Source organism: Ranitomeya imitator, chromosome 6, assembly GCF_032444005.1.
Source record: "Ranitomeya imitator isolate aRanImi1 chromosome 6, aRanImi1.pri, whole genome shotgun sequence".
Lineage (NCBI taxonomy): Eukaryota > Metazoa > Chordata > Amphibia > Anura > Dendrobatidae > Ranitomeya > Ranitomeya imitator.
This window is the reverse complement of record NC_091287.1, coordinates 244,387,230-244,409,162: the sequence shown is the minus strand read 5'-3', so window position 1 is coordinate 244,409,162 and position 21,933 is coordinate 244,387,230. Positions and strand designations below refer to the sequence as shown.

The 21,933-nt window shown below is 46.6% G+C and overlaps 1 protein-coding gene across 3 annotated transcripts in view; it reads right to left on the bottom strand.

Moving 5' to 3' along the window:
* LOC138642409 (uncharacterized) overlaps positions 1-21,933 on the bottom strand; it is a 231,603-nt gene that overhangs the window by 144,487 nt on the left and 65,183 nt on the right. For all 3 annotated transcript variants that reach the window (XM_069730540.1, XM_069730543.1, XM_069730541.1), the window contains exon 7: positions 11,142-11,258. In XM_069730540.1, coding sequence (XP_069586641.1) covers positions 11,142-11,258 — 117 coding nt within the window. The remainder of the gene's footprint in view (positions 1-11,141; positions 11,259-21,933) is intronic.

Sequence of the window (21,933 nt, the reverse complement as noted above, 5' to 3'; positions counted from 1 at the left end):
TTTTTTCCACAAAAAAGATATTGTAGCCCCCAAGTTTTTATTTTCACAAGGGTAACAAGAGAAATTGGACCCCAAAAGTTGTTGTCCAATTTGTCCCGAGTATGCTGGTACCCCATATGTGTGGGTTAACCACTGTTTGGGCGCACGGCAGAGCTCGGAAGGAAGGAGCGCCGTTTTGGAATGCAGACTTTGATAGAATGGTCTGCAGGCGTTATGTTGCGTTTGCAGAGCCCCTGATGTACCTAAACAGTGGAAACCCTCCACAAGTAACCCCATTTTGGAAACTCGACCCCCCAGGGAACTTATCTAGATGTGTGGTGAGAACTTTGAATGCCCAAGTGCTTCACAGAAGTTTAGAATGCAGAGTCGTGAAAATAAAAAAATTTTTTCCACAAAAAAGATTTTGTAGCCCCCAAGTTTTTATTTTCACAAGGGTTACAGGAGAAATTGGACCCCAGAAGTTGTTGTCCAATTTATCCCGAGTACGCTGATGCCCCATATGTTGGGGTAACCCACTGTTTGGGCGCACGGCAGAGCTCAGAATGGAGGGAGCACCATTTGACTTTTTGAGCACAAAGTTGGCTGTCGTGTTTGGAGACCCCCTGATGTACCTAAACAGTGGAAACCCGCCAATTCTAGCTCCAACTCTAACCCCAACACACCCCTAACCCTAATCCCAACCTGATCCATAATCCTAATCACTAACCCTAACCATAATCACAACCCTTACCCCAAAACAACCCTAATGTCAACCCTAACCATAACCCTAATCAAAAACCTAAATCCAACACACCCCTAATCCTAATCTCAACCCTAACCTCAAACCTAACTCTAATCCCAATACACCCTTAATCCCAACCCTAACCCTAATCCCAATACACCCCTAACCTTAACCCTAATCCCAAACGTAACCCTAATGTCAACCCTAACCCTAATACCAACCCTAATCCAAACCCTAACCCTAATCCCAACTCTAACCCTAACCTTAGCCCAACCCTAGCCCTAACTTTAGCCCTAACCCTAGCCCTAAGGCTACTTTCACACTTGCGTCGTTTGGCATCCGTCGCAATCCGTCGTTTTGGACAAGAAACGGATCCTGCAAATGTGCCCACAGGATGCGTTTTTTGCCCATAGACTTGTATTGCCGACGGATCGTGACGGATGGCCACACGTCGCGTCCGTCGTGCACTGGATCAGTGTTTTGGCGGACCGTCAGCACAAAAAAACGTTCATCCGCTGCCCACGTTGTGCACAATTTTCACAACATGCGTCGGTATGTCGGGCCGATGCATTGCGACGGCCCCGTACCGACGTAAGTGTGAAAGAAGCCTAACCCTAAATTTAGCGCCATCCCTAACCCTTAATTTAGCCCCAACCCTAACCCTAAATTTAGCCCCAACCCTAACCCTAAATTTTGCCCTAACCCTAGCCCTAATTTTAGCCCCAACTGCTCTTCTCCTGCCGGCCGGCAGATGGAGACAGATGGCGGGCGCACTGTGCATGCGCCCGCCATTTTCTTTTCCCCAGAAGATGCCGGCGGCCAGGAGGAGCAGCAGGAGGACCCAGGGACACCGGTAAGTATGATAGGGTCCCCGAATCCCCCTATTTCTCTGTCCTCTGATGTGCGATCACATCAGAGGACAGAGAATTACACTTTGCTTTTTTTATTATTATTTTTTTCGGTCGCCGGTAAACAGTTAATTACCGGCGATCGCAAAACAGGGGTCGGTAAAACCGACCCCGATCATGCTCTTTGGGGTCTCGGCTACCCCCGGTAGCCGAGACCCCAAAGATTCTCCCGGGGCCGGCCGGCGGCGGCCCATTTTGAAGATGGCGGCGCTCATCGGGAGCCACGAGGAGCACCGGGGGAGACAGGCGAGTATCGGGGGGCCATCGGGGACCCCTTTTCTCTGTCCTCTGATGTGCGATCACATCGGAGGACAGAGAAATTAAAAAGAAATCGCGTTGGTTTTTTTTTGCGATCGCCGGTAAACGGTTAATTACCGGCGATCGCAAAAGCGGGGTCGGTAGAAAACCCCCGAATCATGTTCTCTGGGGTCTCGGCTATCCCCGGCAGCCGAGACCCCGGAGAAAATCCGACTCTGGGGGGCGCTATTTACTTTTTCCACAGCGCTGTTAATTAACGGCGCTGTGGTTTAAGTACCCTTAGCGGCCGCCGTTAAAAGACGTATCGGCGGTCGCTAAGGGGTTAAATGACGCTGCAGCGATATAGACAACGATGCTGATCGCTGCAGCGTTGCTGTTTAGTCGTTGTGTGGTCGCTGGAGAGCTGTCACAGACAGTTCTCCAGCGACCAATGATGCCGAAGTCCCCGGGTAACCAGGGTAAACATCGGGTTACTAAGCGCAGGGCTGAGCTTAGTAACCCGATGTTTACCCTGGTTACCATTGTAAATGTAAAAAAAAAAAAAAAAAACACTACATACTTACAGTGACGTCACCGCTGTGCTCTGCTTTACGACGCTGACAGTGCAGGGAAGCTGAAGCCGGGGGACGCGACAGACACCGGAATGTAAGTATGTAGTGTTTTGGGTTTTTTTTACATTTACAATGGTAACCAGGGTAAATATCGGGTTACTAAGTGCGATGTTTACCCTGGTTGCAAGTAAACACATCGCTGGATCGACGTCACACAATGTCCCTGTCTCTATAGTTCAGTATTTTGGCCAGCATGGTACCGGGGTTAGCTCCAGGGCCGAGGGCTGTGGTGAGACTGAGCTCTCTCAACAGCAAAAACTTTTGTCAACATCTCGACCCCAATTTTCTCCCTCAGCCAGCTTTCAATAAACTCAGTAGGGTTTCTCTCCTCTGTTTTTTACAGGCAGACCCACTATACAGAAGTTGTTTCTTCTGGATCTATTTTCCAGAGCCTCATTTTTTTTTGCAGCCAATTCGGATATCACTTGAGCAAGCTTTTTCTCCGCCTTTTCCAACTTTACATGATCTTCTGCAGTGCTCACCCTCTCCTCCATTACACCCATGTGTTTGTACATATAAATACTGCCCTACAGGAGATGGACAATTTCCCCTTTAACCTCCTGCACCTGGAGGGTAAAGGCATTTAGGGATTGCTTACATGAGGAAACTAGTGTAAAAACATCCCTCAGGGTCGGCTCTCCTCCCAATATCACTTCTTCACCACAGCCATATTGCTTCCCCCTGCCCCCTTCTGTACCTCATTCTCCCCTGCAGAGATCTCTTCCTCCTCCTTATCAGAACCATCTCTGGCAAGTATCTGTCTCCTCCGCTCCTTCCACCCGGGCAAACTGTTTGAGCTTTGCGGCCACCTCCATGCGCCGCTGACATACGGCATTCGCTTTACCAGCGTCCTCGCAGGCCGCGGCACCATATTGGATAGCGCCTAAATCTCCAACACATGCGTCTTTCTGCCTCCGTCCAGTCATCTCTACCTCCACCGGGCCTCTAAACAGCACCGCTCAGTTCCCGGTACCCTCAGCCAGCAGGTATGGCACAATTTAAAGCAAACAGGGGTGCCTGCGTAGAATAAAAGCAATAACAGCAGCGGGAGCTCTCCCCTATGCGTCCGCTCACATAGTCAGCTAGGACACGCCCCCCCATCTGCAAGTCTTACAGCAGAAGTTGCCTACATCAGACTCTCTCTCTGCTTCACACAGCGTAAGGCTATGTGCCCACGTTGCGGCTTCGTGTGCAGATTTTTCCGCACCGTTTTTGATAAATCCGCATGTAAAACGCACCCAAACCCTATAACTATACAAGCTTGTAGATTAACCCCTTAATAGCCATCGATGTGCATTAAAACAGCAGCAGTTAGAGGACCTTATTCCTCATTACAGTTTTAAAAAGGCGGTTAGAAATAAGTGAATAGCGCCCTTAGGCGGGCAAAAATCCTGCGGGTGACAACTGTATGTAACAGCAGACATTCTGCAGCATCAAAGCAGAACGGTTTTAAAAACAGATTGGCGACGATAAACACAGCAGCATCCAAATGGTTAAAATGAGGTTAAAAAGACCCCCTTTTCATACCAACAATCCCCTGTTAATCTCAGGTGCAGATAGTTGCCAAGGTACCCTGAGGTCATTGATAATTCAGGCCACCATACCCTGGGGTTTTCAGGTTTCTGCACTCAGTGCACGTAATGGTGTGACCTCCCTTGCTTTGGGCTGAATATTATGTTTATATATCTTCCGCTTGCCATTGGTGTCCATATTTGGGACCTGGTCCTGCTCGGCTCTTATTCACATTGACATCACTTTCACACATGGCAAGGTTTTAACCCCTTTCTGCCAATGGACGTACTATTCCATCCATGTGGGGTGGGCCCTACTTCGCAAGGACGGAACAGTACGTCCAGGGCGATCGGCCGCGCTCCCGGCGGTGCAGGGAAGCATCGCGCAGTTAGGGGGCTCCCTGCGGGCTTCCCTGAGACCCCCGCAGCAACGCGATGTGATCGCGTTGCTGCGAGGGTCTCCTACCTTCCTCCCTGCAGCAAGGCCCGGATCCAATATGGCCGCGGCATCCGGGTCCTGCAGGGAGGGAGGTAGCTTACCAAGTGCCTGCTCAGAGCAGGCACTTGGTAACGCTGCAGCGCTCTGAGAGATCGGTGATCTGACAGAGTGCTGTGCAAACTGTCAGATCACCGATCTGTATTGTCCCCCCCCCCCTGGGACAAAGTAAAAAAAAAAATTTCCCAGTGTGTAAGAAAAAAAAAAAAAATCCTAAATAATGAAAAAAAAAAAAAAAATATATTATTCCCATAAATACATTTCCTTATCTAAATAATAATAAAAAAAATAATAAAAGTACACATATTTAGTATTGCCGCGTCTGTAACGACCCGACCTATAAAACTGTCCCACTAGTTAACCCCTTCAGTAAATACCGTAAGAAAAGAAGAAAAAAAAAAACGAGGCAAAAAAACAACGCTTTATTATCATACTCATACCGCCGAACAAAAAGTGGAATAACACGCGATCAAAAAGACGGATATAAATAACCATGGTACCGCTGAAAACGTCATCTTGTCCCGCAAAAAACAAGCCGCCATACAGCAACATCAGCAAAAAAATAAACTTATAGTCCTCAGCATAAAGTGATGCCAAAATAAAAACTATTTTATAGAAAAAATAATTATCGTATAAAAGCGCCAAAACATAAAAAAAATGATATAAATGAGGTGTCGCTGTAATCGTACTGACCCGAAGAATAAAACTGCTTTGTCAGTTTTACCAAACGCGGAACGGTATAAACGCCTCCCCCAAAAGAAATTCATGAATAGCTGGTTTTTGGTCATTCTGCCTCACAAAAAAAACGGAATAAAAAGCGATCAAAATATGTCACGTGCCCGAAAATGTTACCAATAAAAACGTCAACTCGTCCCGCAAAAAACAAGACCTCACATGACTGTGGACTCAAATATGGAAAAATTATAGCTCTCAAAATGTGGTAACGCAAAAAATATTTTTTGCAATAAAAAGCGTCTTTCAGTGTGTGACGGCTGCCAATCATAAAAATCCGCTAAAAAACCCGCTATAAAAGTAAATCAAACCCCGTTTCATCACCCCCTTAGTTAGGGAAAAATTAAAAAAAATGTATTAGGGCTAGGGCTACAGTTAGGGCTAGGGCTACAGTTAGGGCTAGGGCTACAGTTAGGGCTAGGGCTACAGTTAGGGCTAGGGCTACAGTTAGGGCTAGGGCTACAGTTAGGGCTAGGGCTACAGTTAGGGCTAGGGCTACAGTTAGGGCTAGGGCTACAGTTAGGGCTAGGGCTACAGTTAGGGCTAGGGCTACAGTTAGGGCTAGGGCTACAGTTAGGGCTAGGGCTACAGTTAGGGCTAGGGCTACAGTTAGGGCTAGGGCTACAGTTAGGGCTAGGGCTACAGTTAGGGCTAGGGCTACAGTTAGGGCTAGGGCTACAGTTAGGGCTAGGGCTACAGTTAGGGCTAGGGCTACAGTTAGGGCTAGGGCTACAGTTAGGGCTAGGGCTACAGTTAGGGCTAGGGCTACAGTTAGGGCTAGGGCTACAGTTAGGGCTAGGGCTACAGTTAGGGCTAGGGCTACAGTTAGGGCTAGGGCTACAGTTAGGGCTAGGGCTACAGTTAGGGCTAGGGCTACAGTTAGGGCTAGGGCTACAGTTAGGGCTAGGGCTACAGTTAGGGCTAGGGCTACAGTTAGGGCTAGGGCTACAGTTAGGGCTAGGGCTACAGTTAGGGCTAGGGCTACAGTTAGGGCTAGGGCTACAGTTAGGGCTTGGATTACAATTGCGGTTGGGAATAGGGTTAGGGGTGTGTCTGGGTTAGAGGTGTGGTTAGGGTTACCGTTAGAATTAGGGTTAGGGGTGTGTTTGGATTAGGGTTTCAGTTATAATTGGGGGGTTTTTACTGTTTAGGCACATCAGGGGCTCTCCAAACGCGACATGGCGTCCGATCTCAATTCCAGCCAACTCTGCGTTGAAAAAGTAAAACAGTGCTCCTTCCCTTCCGAGCTCTCCCGTGTGCCCAAACAGGAGTTTACCCCAACATATGGGGTACCAGCGTACTCAGGACAAATTGGACAACAACTTTTGGGGTCCAATTTCTCCTGTTACCCTTGGGAAAATACAAAACTGGGGGCTAAAAAATAATTTTTGTGGGGAAAAAAAGATTTTTTATTTTCACGGCTCTACGTTATAAACTGTAGTGAAACACTTGGGGGCTCAAAGTTCTCACAACACATCTAGATAAGTTCGTGGGGGGTCTAGTTTCCAATATGGGGTCACTTGTGGGGGGTTTCTACTGTTTAGGTATATTAGGGGCTCTGCAAACGCAATGTGACGCCTGCAGACCATTCCATCTAAGTCTGCATTCCAAATGGCGCTCCTTCCCTTCCGAGCCCTCCCATGCGCCCAAACGGTGGTTCCCCCCCACATATGGGGTATCAACGCACTCAGGACAAATTGCACAACAACTTTTGGGGTCCAATTTCTCCGGTTACCCTCAGGAAAATACAAAACTGGGGGCTAAAAAATAATTTTTGTGGGAAAAAATGTTATTTTTACGGCTCTGCATTATAAACTTCTGTGAAGCTCTTGGTGGGTCAAAGTGCTCACCACACATCTAAGTTCCTTAGGGGGTCTACTTTTCAAAATGGTGTCACTTGTGGGGGGTTTCAATGTTTAGGCACATCAGTGGCTCTCCAAACACAACATGGCGTCCCATCTCAATTCCAGTCAATTTTGCATTGAAAAGTCAAATGGCGCTCCTTCCCTTCCGAGCTCTGCCATGCGCCCAAACTGTGGTTAACCCCCACATATGGGGTATCGGCGTACTCAGGACAAATTGTACAACAACGTTTGGGGTCCATTTTCTCCTGTTACTCTTGGTAAAATAAAACAAATTGGAGCTGAAGTAAATTTTTCGTGAAAAAAAGTTAAATGTTCATTTTTATTTAAACATTCCAAAAATTCCTGTGAAACACCTGAAGGGTTAATAAACTTCTTAAATGTGGTTTTGAGAACCTTGAGGGGTGCAGTTTTTAGAATGGTGTCACACTTGGGTATTTTCTATCATATAGACCCCTCAAAAAGACTTCAAATGAGATGTGGTCCCTAAAATAAAATGGTGTAAAAATGAGAAATTGCTGGTCAACTTTTAACCCTTATAACTCCCTAACAAAAAAAATTTTTGGTTCCAAAATTGTGCTGATGTAAAGTAGACATGTGGGAAATGTTACTTATTAAGTATTTTGTGTGACATATCTCTGTGATTTAATTGCACAAAAATTCAAAGTTGGAAAATTGCGAAATTTTCAAAATTTTTGCCAAATTTCCTTTTTTTTTTTTTACATATACATATATAAACGCAGGTAATATCAAAGAAATTTTACCACCATCATGAAATACAATATGTCTCGAGAAAACAATGTCAGAATCACCGGGATCCGTTGAAGCGTTCCAGAGTTATAACCTCAAAGGGACAGTGGTCAGAATTGTAAAAATTGGCCCGGTCCATAACGTGCAAACCACCCTTGGGGGTAAAGGGGTTAATACTAGAGATTAGAACCATCCCGTTGTGGGTACATTTTGGTATGGCTTTTGGATTTCACTTTTTTTTTTTTAAATCAAAAATGGTATTTACCAAGTACTCTTATTTATATGCACTATTGCTTTTACTTACAGCAGGGTATATGTTAATTTTGTTTCTATCTCGCTTCCAACCCGCAGGTTACAGATGTTACAGCATAGTGGATGGGATTTCAAGAAATTCTGTGCCCCATATGCATCCAGAGACAGACATGCAGCGTGTCTTTCCAGACTGCAGCATGTCTATCTTGCAGAGACGTGAGACTCCGCAAGATAAATTTCACCCGTGCAATGTATTTAATGAATACATGCGGATTTCACCTGCATTCAATAGCCAGCAGCGCTTTGGAAGAAGTGGATATGTGCTGCGTCCAAAGAGCTGCCAGTTACTGAACATCTGCACATACCCTTATAGTCCGAGAAACACGGTACTCACTACACCCATAGACATTTTTGATCACATATGGGGTATCACTGTGTTCAAGAGAAATTGAACAACAAATATTCTGGTCCATTTTCTCCTATAGGCTTCTTTGGTCACGCTCATGCATCACTGATGGGACAAACTGCTTTTGAGGATGGAATTTCTGCTTTTTTGTTGCACAACCCTTTTCTTATGCCTCAAATCAATGCAGGCTTGGCTCAAATTACCAACAATTATAAAAAACTAAATCCAGGGCAGCAGAGGTAGCAACATCCTTTTCTATTGTTCTCAGACTCTCTACCCACAAAGTTGCCATTAGATATTCTCCTAGACAAAAACTCCCTTTAAAACTAGTCAAAGAGTACCAACTTCTGCTGCCTAAGAATGTTTAAGCCCTTTTCTGCATCAAATCGCCAGAAGTCGTGGCCTCAAACTGAAATAAACATTCCATTATTACTGATGGGCAAATGCCATAAAGAACGAAACTCTCACCGTATGCAGGTGCTTGATATATACATTTAAGGTGCAAGAGATTCAAATCTAAGGGACTTGGCCTCAGTCATCCAAAGAGGATGTGACTCATCTGCAAATTCCCGATAGGTCGAACTTGTCTAATCTTAACACTAATAAGTATCCCACACCTAGCATTATACTTACCAGTCAATGTCTTCAGCTGTTCTGCACGTCGCTCCAGTCCCGATCAGCCATCTTGTGACTGCAACTTCTGACTGGATGTCAGAGGTAACTGTCACAACCTCATTCTGGCTCAGACTTACATTTAATAGTGACCTCCAGATCACCCAAACACTGCAGCGATTCAGCAGGTCACAATCAGCAGGAGATGACCAGAGTGGCACCAATAACAGAACATTATCTGGTAAGTATATTACTAGGGGCAGAGAACTTTCATTGGTGACACCACTCCAATGATACAATAATTAAGGCTGGAATGGAGCTTTAAAGCGAAACATACCTTTACACAATTTTTTTTTTATTTGTGGCTTGCTTCCTGAACGCAAAAATAAGCAAGTCTTCACTAAAGGTTTATGTCATTTTGAGGGCAGAGCATCCAATTCCTTTAGTCAAGAGCTATGCAAAATGGATAACAATTAGAGCTGTTCCTCGTTTTGACTTCTCCCTTTGCACTCATCCTCCCTTAGGCTATGTTCATATTGTCTTTTCCAGTGTATTTTTTTCTGCAACCAAACACTGAGTACAAAATGCAACAAATGGCTACATTTTTCAGGTGGATTGTGTGTGTGATTTGTCTACAGTTTATGCTAATAAAGTTAGTCACCAAAAACAGCACAAATGTTATGATGTTTTTTTTTTAATTCTATGTATGAAAAAACTGCAAGAATGGACATGTTAAGGCCGTGTTCACACGTTCCTGATTTCCCTGCTGTTTTTTCTGCACTAAAAACCGCAGCTCTTGGCAGAAAACGCAGGTGCGTTTTTTGGTGCTTTTTGGTGCGTTTTTTGATGCGTTTTTTAGTGCAGTTTTTTATGCAGTTTTCTCTGCAGAGTCTGTGTGTTTTCTAGGAAGTTTTTTTAGGGTTAAAATGGCTGAAAATACCCTAACCCTACCCCTACCCCTAACTGTAGTGGGGAAGAAAAAAAAAAAAAAAATCTTTATTTTATTATTGTTACTACTTATGGGGGTGATAAAGGGGGGGGTTGGCAGAGAGCATTTACCTTTTTTTTATTTTAATCACTGTGAGGTTATCACAGTGATCAAAATGTGCCTGGAACGAATCTGCACTGCGCATGCGCCCACCATTTTGGAAGATGGCGGCGCCCAGGGAGAAGGCGGCCGGACGGACACCGGGAGGCCCGGTAAGTATAAGGGGGGAGATTAGGGCATGGGGGGGGGAGATTAGGGCACGGGGGGGGGGGGGTCTAGGGGGCATCGGAGCACGGGGGGTGGCATCGGAGCACGGGGGGGTGGCATCGGAGCACGGGGGGGCAGCCACACTCCGCCCACGCACTTCCTGCTGCAGCGGTTCTGCACCACAAACCGCAGAAAACCCGCAGATATTTTTTTCGTCTGCGGGTTTTACTGCGGGTTTGACCTCACAATGGAGGTCTATGGGTGCAGAACCGCTGCAGTTCCGCAAAAAGAAGTGACATGGTACTTTTTTACCGCAGCTATTCAGCGCGGCTTTTTTCGCGATTTTCCGCAATGTGGGCACAGCAGTTCCTGTTTTCCATAGGGTACATTGTAATGTACCCTGCATGGAAAACAGCTGCGGACCCGCAGCGGCAAAATCGCGGCGGTTCCGCATTAAAAAAGGGATTGTGTGAACATGGCCTAAGATTTTCAAACACTGCAGTGCTCCAATTCAGCTGGGGAAATTAGACAGGCACCTCATCAGGGCAGATAAGTACGCCTGCACAGGAGCGCGATGCCTGGGAGCCCGTGAAGCAAGCAGGAGGGCAGCATTGCAAGAAGATGGGAGGCGCCGGACCCGGACCTGCAACACCCATCGGACTGGACAGCGCCCCCCCAGGAGTGTATAATAAAACTTATCTTTCAGGTCAGATTGGGGGCTTATATACAGCATTATAGAACACTGTACATAAGCCCTGAAAGGCGGTGGCCGTATCTTATATCGGCAAAACCTGGTGACAGGTTAGCTTTAAACATAAATAACTTACATGTACAGGGACTACCCTCTCTTGCACCTCCACTTTCATAGCATGTTCTCTTATAGTCCAAATTGCAGAAGGCTTCATTTTTCCTATCGAAGGAAATAGGTGTTTGTATGCAGTGCTCTGAAAGTATAAAACAAATACACAGGTTAAAAGCCAAATGTTTATCTTGAAACAAATTTTTTTTTTTTTTTACTATATGTCATCTATCACTTACTCATCAAGTTGGTCTGAATACTGGGACTCCCTACAATCCAAAGAATGAACGACCACTAGTGCTGAATAAACCAGGACCACAAGAAACCAGACCTCCACTGATAACATTATACCATAACCTAAGACAGTGTTTCTTAACTCCAGTCTTCAAAACCCCACAACAGGTCATGTTTTCAGGATTTCCTTAGTATTGCACAGGTGATAATTTCATCACCTGCTCAAGCATTAATTCCATCACCTATGCAATACTAAGGAAGTCCTAAAAACATGACATGTTGTGGGGTCTTGAGGACTGGAGTTGAGAAACACTGACCTAAGATGACAGCCAACACAACTGGTGTATCTAGTACTAGTCATCTAGGACATATGATCCAGATTTTAATTAATCTCTCAGTGACGGGCTCGCTTTGGACAGACTTTAAGGGTACGTGCACACAATGTCTTTTAGACACCATAACACCCACTGAGTTTTGCTAGAGGAAGACTATTCGTGACACATTGGCATCTTTTGTCCTGAAGAGCCTTTTCTATGGTGTGTTTTTAGATTTGTTTTTTGACATTGTGATAAAGTATAAAGGGTCTTCCAAGCAGAATCTGCCTGGCCAGAAGAATGGACCGGTCAAATCTTTTAACCACTTCACATCTTTGCAAAAACATCGCATTGCACTCGTATTACTAGTGTAATTATACTGGGCAGCGGAGATCTGCGTTTACTTATTCATGCCAGTTCGGCATGAAAACACAATCGCAGCACGCTGAGAGTGCATCCGAGACTCAGATCACACTCACCAATACAAGTCTATGGATAATTTACTTTCGCCGTTTCTGTAGCTTCTGAGCTGCGATACTCACAAGGAATTCAGGGCATAGTGCACCAACACTCAGCTCAAACTCTGACAACAGTTTGAGCCAAGTGTGATTTGCAGCCCAGATTCTGTCACACAAGCGAACATACGCCAGTATGACTCCAGTATCATTTTAAATCAACTCCCAGTTTCATTACATTTTGTTTGTGTATCCCTGCATGCACTGGAGATTCTCAAGCGACATCAGTGGGCAGAAAGCACAGTCACTGCATCAGCCCCTGTCCCCACCCTGTAACAAACCATCATCAGTGATGTTCATTTCAGGGCCGGGGCTAGTCCCTGCTCTACTGGGAAAGCCCAGTTGTCAATTCTGACGTATGCGCAGTAGGATTTTGTCACTGTGCAATATTCTTTTTAATGCACAGTGAAAGTGCATTCCCTTGTCAACTCTGACGAGAAGTTGACAAGCCAGTAAGAGAGCACACTGTCAGTGTACATTGTGAGGAGATAACCTGGTGAGCAGGAAAGGAGGCAACAATCTACGAAGTGTATGGTTTCCTCGCATATTCTCTTGCCGCTATATAGAGATCTTCCAAAGAGAAACAGCAGACAGAATGACGACCTATAGCTGCTTTGCCCAGTTGGTGGTGACCCTACTGATCCAGCAAGTGACATTTGTCTGTTCATCAAACATGCTGCCTCATAAGCCACATTTTGCAAAGATCTCCATTTTCCAGTCTTGGAAATTTTTTAAGGAGGATGCATCTGCCATAGATAGAAGGTGTGCGTTTTAACAAATAGGACATTTGAGGGTATATGCTGGGAAGATGAGTATTTTTGCAGCGCAGTCTCTGTAAAATGGTACAGAATGCCTAGACATTTAAGTTCAGTTTTGCAAAATATCTGTCACGGAAGAGATTTCTTCCTCAAACTCAAAATGTAAGGTAAAAAACATCTTAAGGTTCGGTGAGCATAGCGAATGCAAATTTTTTCTTAGGTGAAACAGGAGTCTGCATCAGTAAAATGAAGAGTCTCCTTGACTGCAATTGCAAGCTGTTGACCTTCAGAAGTCAGTTTGGAAGTCTGAAATCATACAAGTCAGATCCTAACTGAAAAATTCTCCATCATAGAGCTCTTCATCTCTTCAACAGAAGGCTAAAAGCTGTGAACTGGGACGAGGTGAGAAAGAGGACTCCAATTGTCACAAATGAACAAAACAGACGAGACACCCCTTCCTCCTCACATCTGCCAGTAGAAGGAGTGAGCTGTACAGAGAAGAACAACAGGGAATAGACCATAAAGAGGGGATCACCTGAGGCATGGATCAAGTATAAAAATACAAATTTTATTTATAGAACACAAAACAACACAGAAAACCACACGGAGCACAAGTTAAAAACATTAAAATTGGTCACACATGTGACCTACATGCAATACCAAATGGCCCATAATAAAGCCAACCCCCTGTAGCCACTCCCCAGTAATGGTGTAATGAAGTGTCCTTGTAGATACAAGGTGTGATGTCTACGTGAACAGCACTCTAGGCTCTAAAAGAGAGCAAGATAGAAACTGACTGGGAAAGACTTATAGCGACTAAATATATAAACACATAAATAGTAGACTCGGCAACACACTGAACAGACATCAAATTGCTCACACAGGCCATGCCAAGGTAAGGCAGTTTGTAAAGTGCAATAGTATATAATGAATTGGAAGCATAAGCATAGACTTGGCATCTATTGTTTTTAACTTGTGCTCCGTGTGGTTTTCTGTGTTCTTTTGTGTTCTATAAATAAAATCTGTATTTTTATACTTGATCCATGCCTCAGGTGATCCCCTCTTTATGGTCTATTCCCTGTTGTTCTTCTCTGTACAGTTGTTCATAGTATAGACCAGGTTGGATCCCTGTATTTTTGTGGTGCCCCCTTTCTATTTACTAGGAGTGAGCTATGTAGAGCTATACTTTAGCAAGAAGATACCAGCACCAGATATATTTCAATGGAAAGTGGAGACTATTGGAAATCTGAGAAGCTGGTGTGAGTGTCTCAAAGCCATTTTAAATATAAACAATAGAAAATAAAAATAAAAATTGAGCAGGTTACGCCACACTGTTCCACCTCAAGTGGTGCAACAGGGTAATACAGCCCTGTACTCCTGACTTAAGGAGGGAATGGATAATAAGAATATTACCCTTACGGACTCCAAGCTAAAACAGACTTAGACGAGTGGCTGCAGGACTATACACTAAAATGGTTTGTACATTGTGATAAGATCTTGGAGATGGGAAAACCCCTTTAACTAAGTATAAAGGTACCGTCACACTTAGCGACGCTGCAGCGATACCGACAACGATCCGGATCGCTGCAGCGTCGCTGTTTGGTCGCTGGAGAGCTGTCACACAGACCGCTCTCCAGCGATGCTGGTAACCAGGGTAAACATCGGGTAACTAAGCGCAGGGCCGCGCTTAGTAACCCGATGTTTACCCTGGTTACCATCCTAAAAGTAAAAAAAAACCAAACACTACATACTTACCTACAGCCGTCTGTCCTCCAGCGCTGTGCTCTGCACTCCTCCTGTACTGGCTGTGAGCACAGCGGCCGGAAAGCAGAGCGGTGACGTCACCGCTCTGCTTTCCGGCTGACAGAGATTTGTAGTCTTAGGGAGGGATCACCGCCTTTAATACCCTTCTCCCGAATGCGAGGTCAGAGGAAGCAGACAGATACAACCTATAAAGTCTGAAGAAGGCAGATGGAGAGGACCGAGTGGCCACCTTACAGATTTGGTTGATGGAAGCATCTGCTCTCCGCCCAGGATGTTCCCATGGCTCTCACAGAATGGGCCTTCAGATCTTCTGGAACAGCCCTGCCTGCACTACTATATGCTAGCTTAATGGCTTCTCTCACCCATCTAGCTATAGTCTGTTTAGAGACCTTAAAGGGAACCTGTCACCTGAATTTGGCGGGACTGGTTTTGGGTCATATGGGCGGAGTTTTTTGGTGTTTGATTCACCCTTTCCTTACCCGCTGGCTGCATGCTGGCTGCAATATTGGATTGAAGTTCTTTCTATGTCCTCCATAGTACACGCCTGCACAAGGCAAGATTGCTTTGCGCAGGCGTGTACTATGGAGGACAGAGAATGAACTTCAATCCAATATTGCAGCCAGCATGCAGCCAGCGGGTAAGGAAAGGGTGAATCAAACACCCGAAAACTCCGCCCATATGACCCAAAACCAGTCCCGCCAAATTCAGGTGACAGAGTCCCTTTAAGGCCCCTTCTTGACCCCTGAAACAAGACAAACAAGGCCCTGTGTTTCCTCCAGGGTTCCATTACCTCCAAGAATCGTAGTAGACCTCTCCTAAAGTCCAGGTAATGAAGCCTCTCCTCCTTCTGGTTACCAGGGTTAGGACAGAAAGATGGTAGGATTATTTCCTGAGCCCGATGGAACCTTGATACCACGTTAGGGAGATAAGCTGGGTCTAATCTTAATACAATTCTATCATCCATGACCTGAGTGTAGGGAAGGTCTGCTGATAATGCCTGCAGGTCACCTATTCTAAAGGTACCTTCACACTCAGCGACGCTGCAGCGATACCGACAACGATGTCGATCGCTGCAGCGTCGCTGTTTGGTCGCTGGAGAGCTGTCACACAGACAGCTCTCCAGCGACCAACGATCCCGAAGTCCCCGGGTAACCAGGGTAAACATCGGGTTACTAAGCGCAGGGCCGCGCTTAGTAACCCGATGTTTACCCTTGTTACCAGCGTAAACGTAAAAAAAACAAACACTACATACTTGCCTTCTGCTTTCTGTCCCCGGCGCTGTGCTTTCCTGCACTGACTGTGAGCACAGCGGCCGGAAAGCAGAGCAGTGACGTCACCGCTGTGCTTTCCGGTGCTCACAGCCAGAGCAGAGAAGCACAGCACCGGGGACAGACAGCAGAAGGTAAGTATGTAGTGTTTGTTTTTTTTCGTTTACGCTGGTAACAAGGGTAAACATCAGGTTACTAAGCGCGGCCCTGCGCTTAGTAACCCGATGTTTACCCTGGTTACCAGTGAAGGCATCGCTAAATCGGCGTCACACACGCCGATTCAGCGATGTCTGCAGGGAGTCCAGCGACGAAATAAAGTTCTGGACTTTCTGCAGCGACCAACGACATCACAGCAGGATCCTGATCGCTGCTGTGTGTCAAACTGAACGATATCGCTAGCCAGGACGCTGCAACGTCACGGATCGCTAGCGATATCGTTCAGTGTGAAGGTACCTTAAGGCTATGTGCACACATTTTTTACCTCTGCAGATTTTTCCACAGTGGATTTAAGAAATCCGCAGGTAAAAGGCACTGCGGTTTTACACCTGCGGAATCCTATTGAGCAGGTGTAAACCGCAGTGGAATCCGCACAAAGAATTGACAAGCTGCGGAATATAAACTGCTGTGTTTCCGTGCGTTTTTTTCCGCAGCATGGGCACTGCGGATTGTGTTTCCCATAGGTTTACATTGTACTGTAAGCGCATGGGAAACTGCTGCGGACCCACAACTGCGGAACCGCTGCGCATCCGCAGCAAAATCCGCAGCGTGTGAACATAGCCTAAAGGCCCCGTCACACATAGCGAGATCGCTAGCGAGATCGCTGCTGAGTCACAAGTTTTGTGACGCAACAGCGATCTCAGTAGCGATCTCGCTATGTGTGACACGTACCAGCGATCAGGCCCCTGCTGTGAGATCGCTGGTCGTGTCGGAATGGCCTGGGCCATTTTTTGATCGTTGAGGTCCCGCTGACATCGCTGAATCGGCGTGTGTGACGCCGATTCAGCGATGTCTTCGCTGGTAACCAGGGTAAACATCGGGTAACTAAGCGCAGGGCCGCGCTTAGTAACCCGATGTTTACCCTGGTTACCATCGTTAAAGTAAAAAAAACAAACGCTACATACTTACCTACCGCTGTCTGTCCCCGGCGCTCAGCTTCTCTGGTCTGGCTGTGAGCACCGGTCAGCCGGAAAGCAGAGCGGTGACGTCACCGCTCTGCTTTCCGGCCGCTGTGCTCACAGCCAGACCAGATCCAGACCGGGATCGTTGGTCGCTGGAGAGCTGTCTGTGTGACAGCTCTCCAGCGACCAAACAGCTGCAGCGATCCGGATCGTTGTCGGTATCGCTGCAGCGTCGCTATGTGTGACGGGGCCTTAAGGGACGAAGTAAGTGCCACTAATAAGGCTGTCTTTAATGTAATTATCCTTTCTGACACGGTGTTCAATGGCTCAAAGGGACCTTCTGTTAAGGCTGATAACAGACACTCTTGAGGACCGGAGTTGGGGAACACTGGTTTAGAGTATCATCTCTACGCTGACGACACAAAGATTACTTCTCTGCACCTGACCTCACTTCCTTACTGACCAAAATCCCACAATGTTTGTCTGCTATTTCAGCTTTCTTTTCTGTTCGCTTTCTAAAACTGAATATGGACAAAATTCAGAATTCATCTTTCCTCCATCTCACTGCCCCTCCATGAGACAAATCCATCAATGTCAACGGCTGCTCACTTTCCCCAGTCCCACACTCTCGGTGCCTCGGGGTGATCCTTGACTCTGCCCTCTCTTTCAAGCCACATCTCCAAGCCCTTGCCTCCTCCTGCCGTCTCAAACTCCAAAATATTTCCCGGAGCTGTGCATTCCTTGACCATGAAACCACAAAAACACTAGTGCACGCCCTTATCTCCCGCCTCGACTACTGCAACCTCCTACTCTCTGGCCTCCCCTCTAGCACCTCTCCAATCGATCCTACAAGCTGCTGCTCGATTAATCCACCTGTCTCCCAGTTATTCCTCAGCCTCCCCTATCTGCCAAGCCCTTCACTGGCTTCCTAATGTCCAGAGGCTCCAGTTCAAAACCCTAACTATGACATACTAAGCCATCCACAACCTGTCTCCTCCATACATCTGTGACAAGGTTTCCCGGTACTTACCCACACGCAACCTTCGATCCCCTCAAGATCTCTTTCTATACTCCCCTCTTATCTCTTCTTCTCACAACCGCATACAAGACTTCTCCCGTGCTTCCCCCCATAGTCTGGAACGCTCTACCCCAATACATCAGACTCTCGCCTACCATAGAAACCTTCAAAAAGAACCCGAAGACCCACCTCTTCCGACAAGCCTACAACCTGCAGTGATCCTTAGTCTGCTGAACAGCCGCACAACTAGCTCTACCCTCTCCTAGTGTATCCTCACCCATCACCTGTAGACTGAGCCCTCGAGGGCAGGGTCCTCTCTCCCTCTGTACTTGTGTGTGCATTGTTTTGCTCATGTTTAGTCTACTTGTCTATAATTGCCCCTTCCACACGTAAAGCGCCATGGAATAAATGGCGCTATAAAAATGAATAATAGTTTAGATCCCAATGAGGAGGTGTAGGAGATGGGACAGAGTTTGCTCTATTACAGGCTCTGATCAACCTTGCCACCCACTTACCATTCGCCAGGTCACAGTTAAATAATGCCGCCAAAGCAGAAACCTGCACCTTGAGGGTACTGACTGCTAATCCCAACTCTAATCCCTTCTGTAGGAACTCTAGTATGGCCACTATCGGGACTTCCCCTTCCCGTATTGACCCTGAGAGATAAAAGTTTATTCCATATCCTCCCAGAAATTCTGGTGATTATTGGCTTCCTGCTACTAAGCAGTGTAGACATTAACTCGGCTGAGAAGCCCTTCCTCTCTAGCAGTGACCTCTCAAATTCCAGGCTGTTAAATGCAGCCTGGACTTCGGAGGATGACGAAAGGGTCCCTTCGTCAGACGGTCCTGGTCCTCAGAGTACCCACGGATCTGAAAAGGACATTGTCCTTAGCCAGTAGAGCCATGGCCTCTTCTGCCAAAACGGGGTTATTAAGATTACTCTGGAAATTTGTATCCGTCGCAAATTGTGAAAAATTGATGTGACTGATAAGGTTTTTTGTTTGTTTGTTTTTTTTAAACACCCCGGGGTGGGGTGGGGGTGTTGCCAGATTCATCATTTTACCTCACGTTTGATTCTTGTTTTGCCAGATCAGTCGCTGGGCGTTTTTTTTTTTCGCTGGACAGAAAAACAAACAAACCATTCTTATGTATGTTTTCTCTGGCCGCCGGAAAACTAATTTTCGACGGATCCGGCAAAAAACAGATGAAACGTGAGGCCGTCGCAATCTGGCGCTAATACAAGTTTATGAGAGAAAAAAAAAACTGATTGGGCGGAAAGTTTTGCCGCATCCGTATTTATTTTCAAAATTCACCAGATTGTGCCTGACGGCAAAAACCTGATGTGTGAAAGTAGCCTAAGGGACCATTCTCCTTGTCTCAATTGATTGAAAGCAGACTTTCTAAGCTGCAGGGTGTCTACTCCTCGGATATGCAGGGCCGATAATGAGAGGAAATGATGTTCTGCCAGACCTAGAATCCTGTTATTTGCATCAGCGTTCAAGACCAGGTGCCCTCTTGGCGATTTATGTAAGCCACTTGAGGTCTAGGACCCCCATGTAACACTGTGGGAAGAGGAGTTTTATCGCCAATCTTACTGTCTCCATCTTGAATGAAGGAATCAGATAGCTGTTGAGACCCTTCAGATTTATAATGGTCTTCCAAGAGTTGCCTGTTTTGTTTTTTAAATGAGAAAGAGGGAAATAAAATCCCTTCTTTCTTTCACCGGAACTTCCTCCAGCACATGTTTCTCTAACAGCGACACTACCTCTTCTTCTAGGCCCCGTTGTCTTTCGTGAGAGGTCTGTACCGGGGTCTGTGTGTACCTCTGTGGCGGCAGCTCATGGAACTTCAACCTCAGGCCTGATCCCACGATCTGCCGAATCCAGGTGCTGGATGAAATTCTCCCAGGTAGGAGGGAGGCTCTCTCCTTCCTCGCCTGAGAGAGAAGCAGTCACTGGGAGGGCTTCGTGTCTCTGGAGGGCTTGCCGAAGCCTCCCCCACCCCCCGGATCGCTTGTCAGTCCTGTCTCTGTATTACTGTCTCCTGGATTCGAGACCCCCTCAAAAGGAACGTCGAAAGGATGGAAATGGCTGTTTCGGAAAACATCTCCGGCCTTCTCCAGCACTTCATCCAGTGCCGGCCCAAATAAAAAGTTACCTTCACAAGGCAGGGAGCAGTTACTTTCGCCTGCGTATTCCCCGGCCAGCATTTAAGCCACACTGCGTGACGTGCCGCATTGGCCAGTGCTGCCAATTTGGCCACCAGCTTTGAGTCGGCCGAGGCATCTGCTAAAAATTCTGCTGCTGCTCTGATGGCAGGAATTGCCTCCAAGATGGTTTCTATGGGGACTCATTGTTCCAGCTGATCTTCTAGATGATCTCTCAAGGTTTGGGTAGACAAAGACACAGGTGGTCGCAATGGCTGGCCTTAATGCTCCCGCCGAGGACTCCCAAGCGGTCTTGAGAAAACTGTCCGTCTTCCTATCCAACGGCTCCTTAAAGGACCCCGATTTTTCAAACTCAGAGGGAAGACTTCCTAGAGACCACATCTAGTTTCGGTGCCTTATCCCAGGACGAAGAAGCTTCTTCATCAAATGGATATTTCTTTTTTTAAAGAACTAATTGTTTGCGTCCTTTTCTCCGGTTTCTCCCATTCTGTTTTAATGAGACCCTGCAACTGCTCACTAGTGGGGAAGGCTCTACACTTCTTACTTTGTAAGCCGCCAAACATGAGTTCCTGGGCCGACTTTTTAGCCTTCTCATCTATCAGTCCCATAGTAGACAGGACTGCTTTTTATTAGTTTGTCCGTCGCCTCTACCGGAACGCAACCTCTTCTCCTGAGATACTCTGAGTATTGCGATCGATCTGAGTCTTCTGGCTCTGAACCTGTGGAATCTTCTTGTGATACAAGAGGGGCTGGCTCTCTCTCTCCCCTTACTGTCTATGTTCGCTGTGGCCTGCAACGCCCTAATCAAATTTACAAACTTCGGACTGTATCAGATATTAAGCTTTCAGAAAAAGTGGGAGTCTCTTCTGCAATTGTCCTGTCAATACAGTCCTGACAGCTTTTTATTCAAGGTGGCTCCTAACAGTCATCTGCATAGGGGACGCTCTCCATTATTAAGCTTGGCTTTGCTCTTTTTAGGGACCCCTATACTCCACCCCACTAATGTATAGGAAAAAAAGGGAAAGGGTAGGAGACAGGAGAGCGAGAGAAAGAACAGACATTAGTGCTGTACTTTCTCAGACCTCTTACCACTCGGAGGCTTCAAAGGGGTACCGGATCCGGAGGTTTAATGGTGTTCTCAATGTCTCCTCCAGAGACTACGGACCCCTCTTTCCTGGAATCACGGAGATCTACCCGTGTACTGTCCGAGCAGCCCCCACTGCTGCTGCAGCATGGCAGTTTCTTCTCCTGTGAGCACAACAGTTTCTAGCTCCTGCTGTTGGTGAGGCTGCAAGTGCTCAGGCGAAAAGGCTTCCATGGTTGCCACTGCATGCACTTCCGCCTTCCCTTTAAATACATTCTCTTGCGGTGCACACTCTTCATTCAAACCCTACGTGCATGGCGAGTTAATTCCGGTCCGCTCCCTGGCCGGTTACAGACTCCGCGCTCACCCGGTAATACACTTTCGATGCACGCTCTAGCTCCTAGCTCTATACCCCACGCGCAATCAGCATTTCACATCCGGTGATGCCTGCCAAGAACACAGTGCGAGATGCAGCGGTCGGACCTCTTCTGAGGTACTCCCCAGAGCGGGCACTGCGGGACGCAACCCTGACTTCCCCGCTGCAGGGCCACCATGTACATAAGGGAGGGCATGGCAAAAC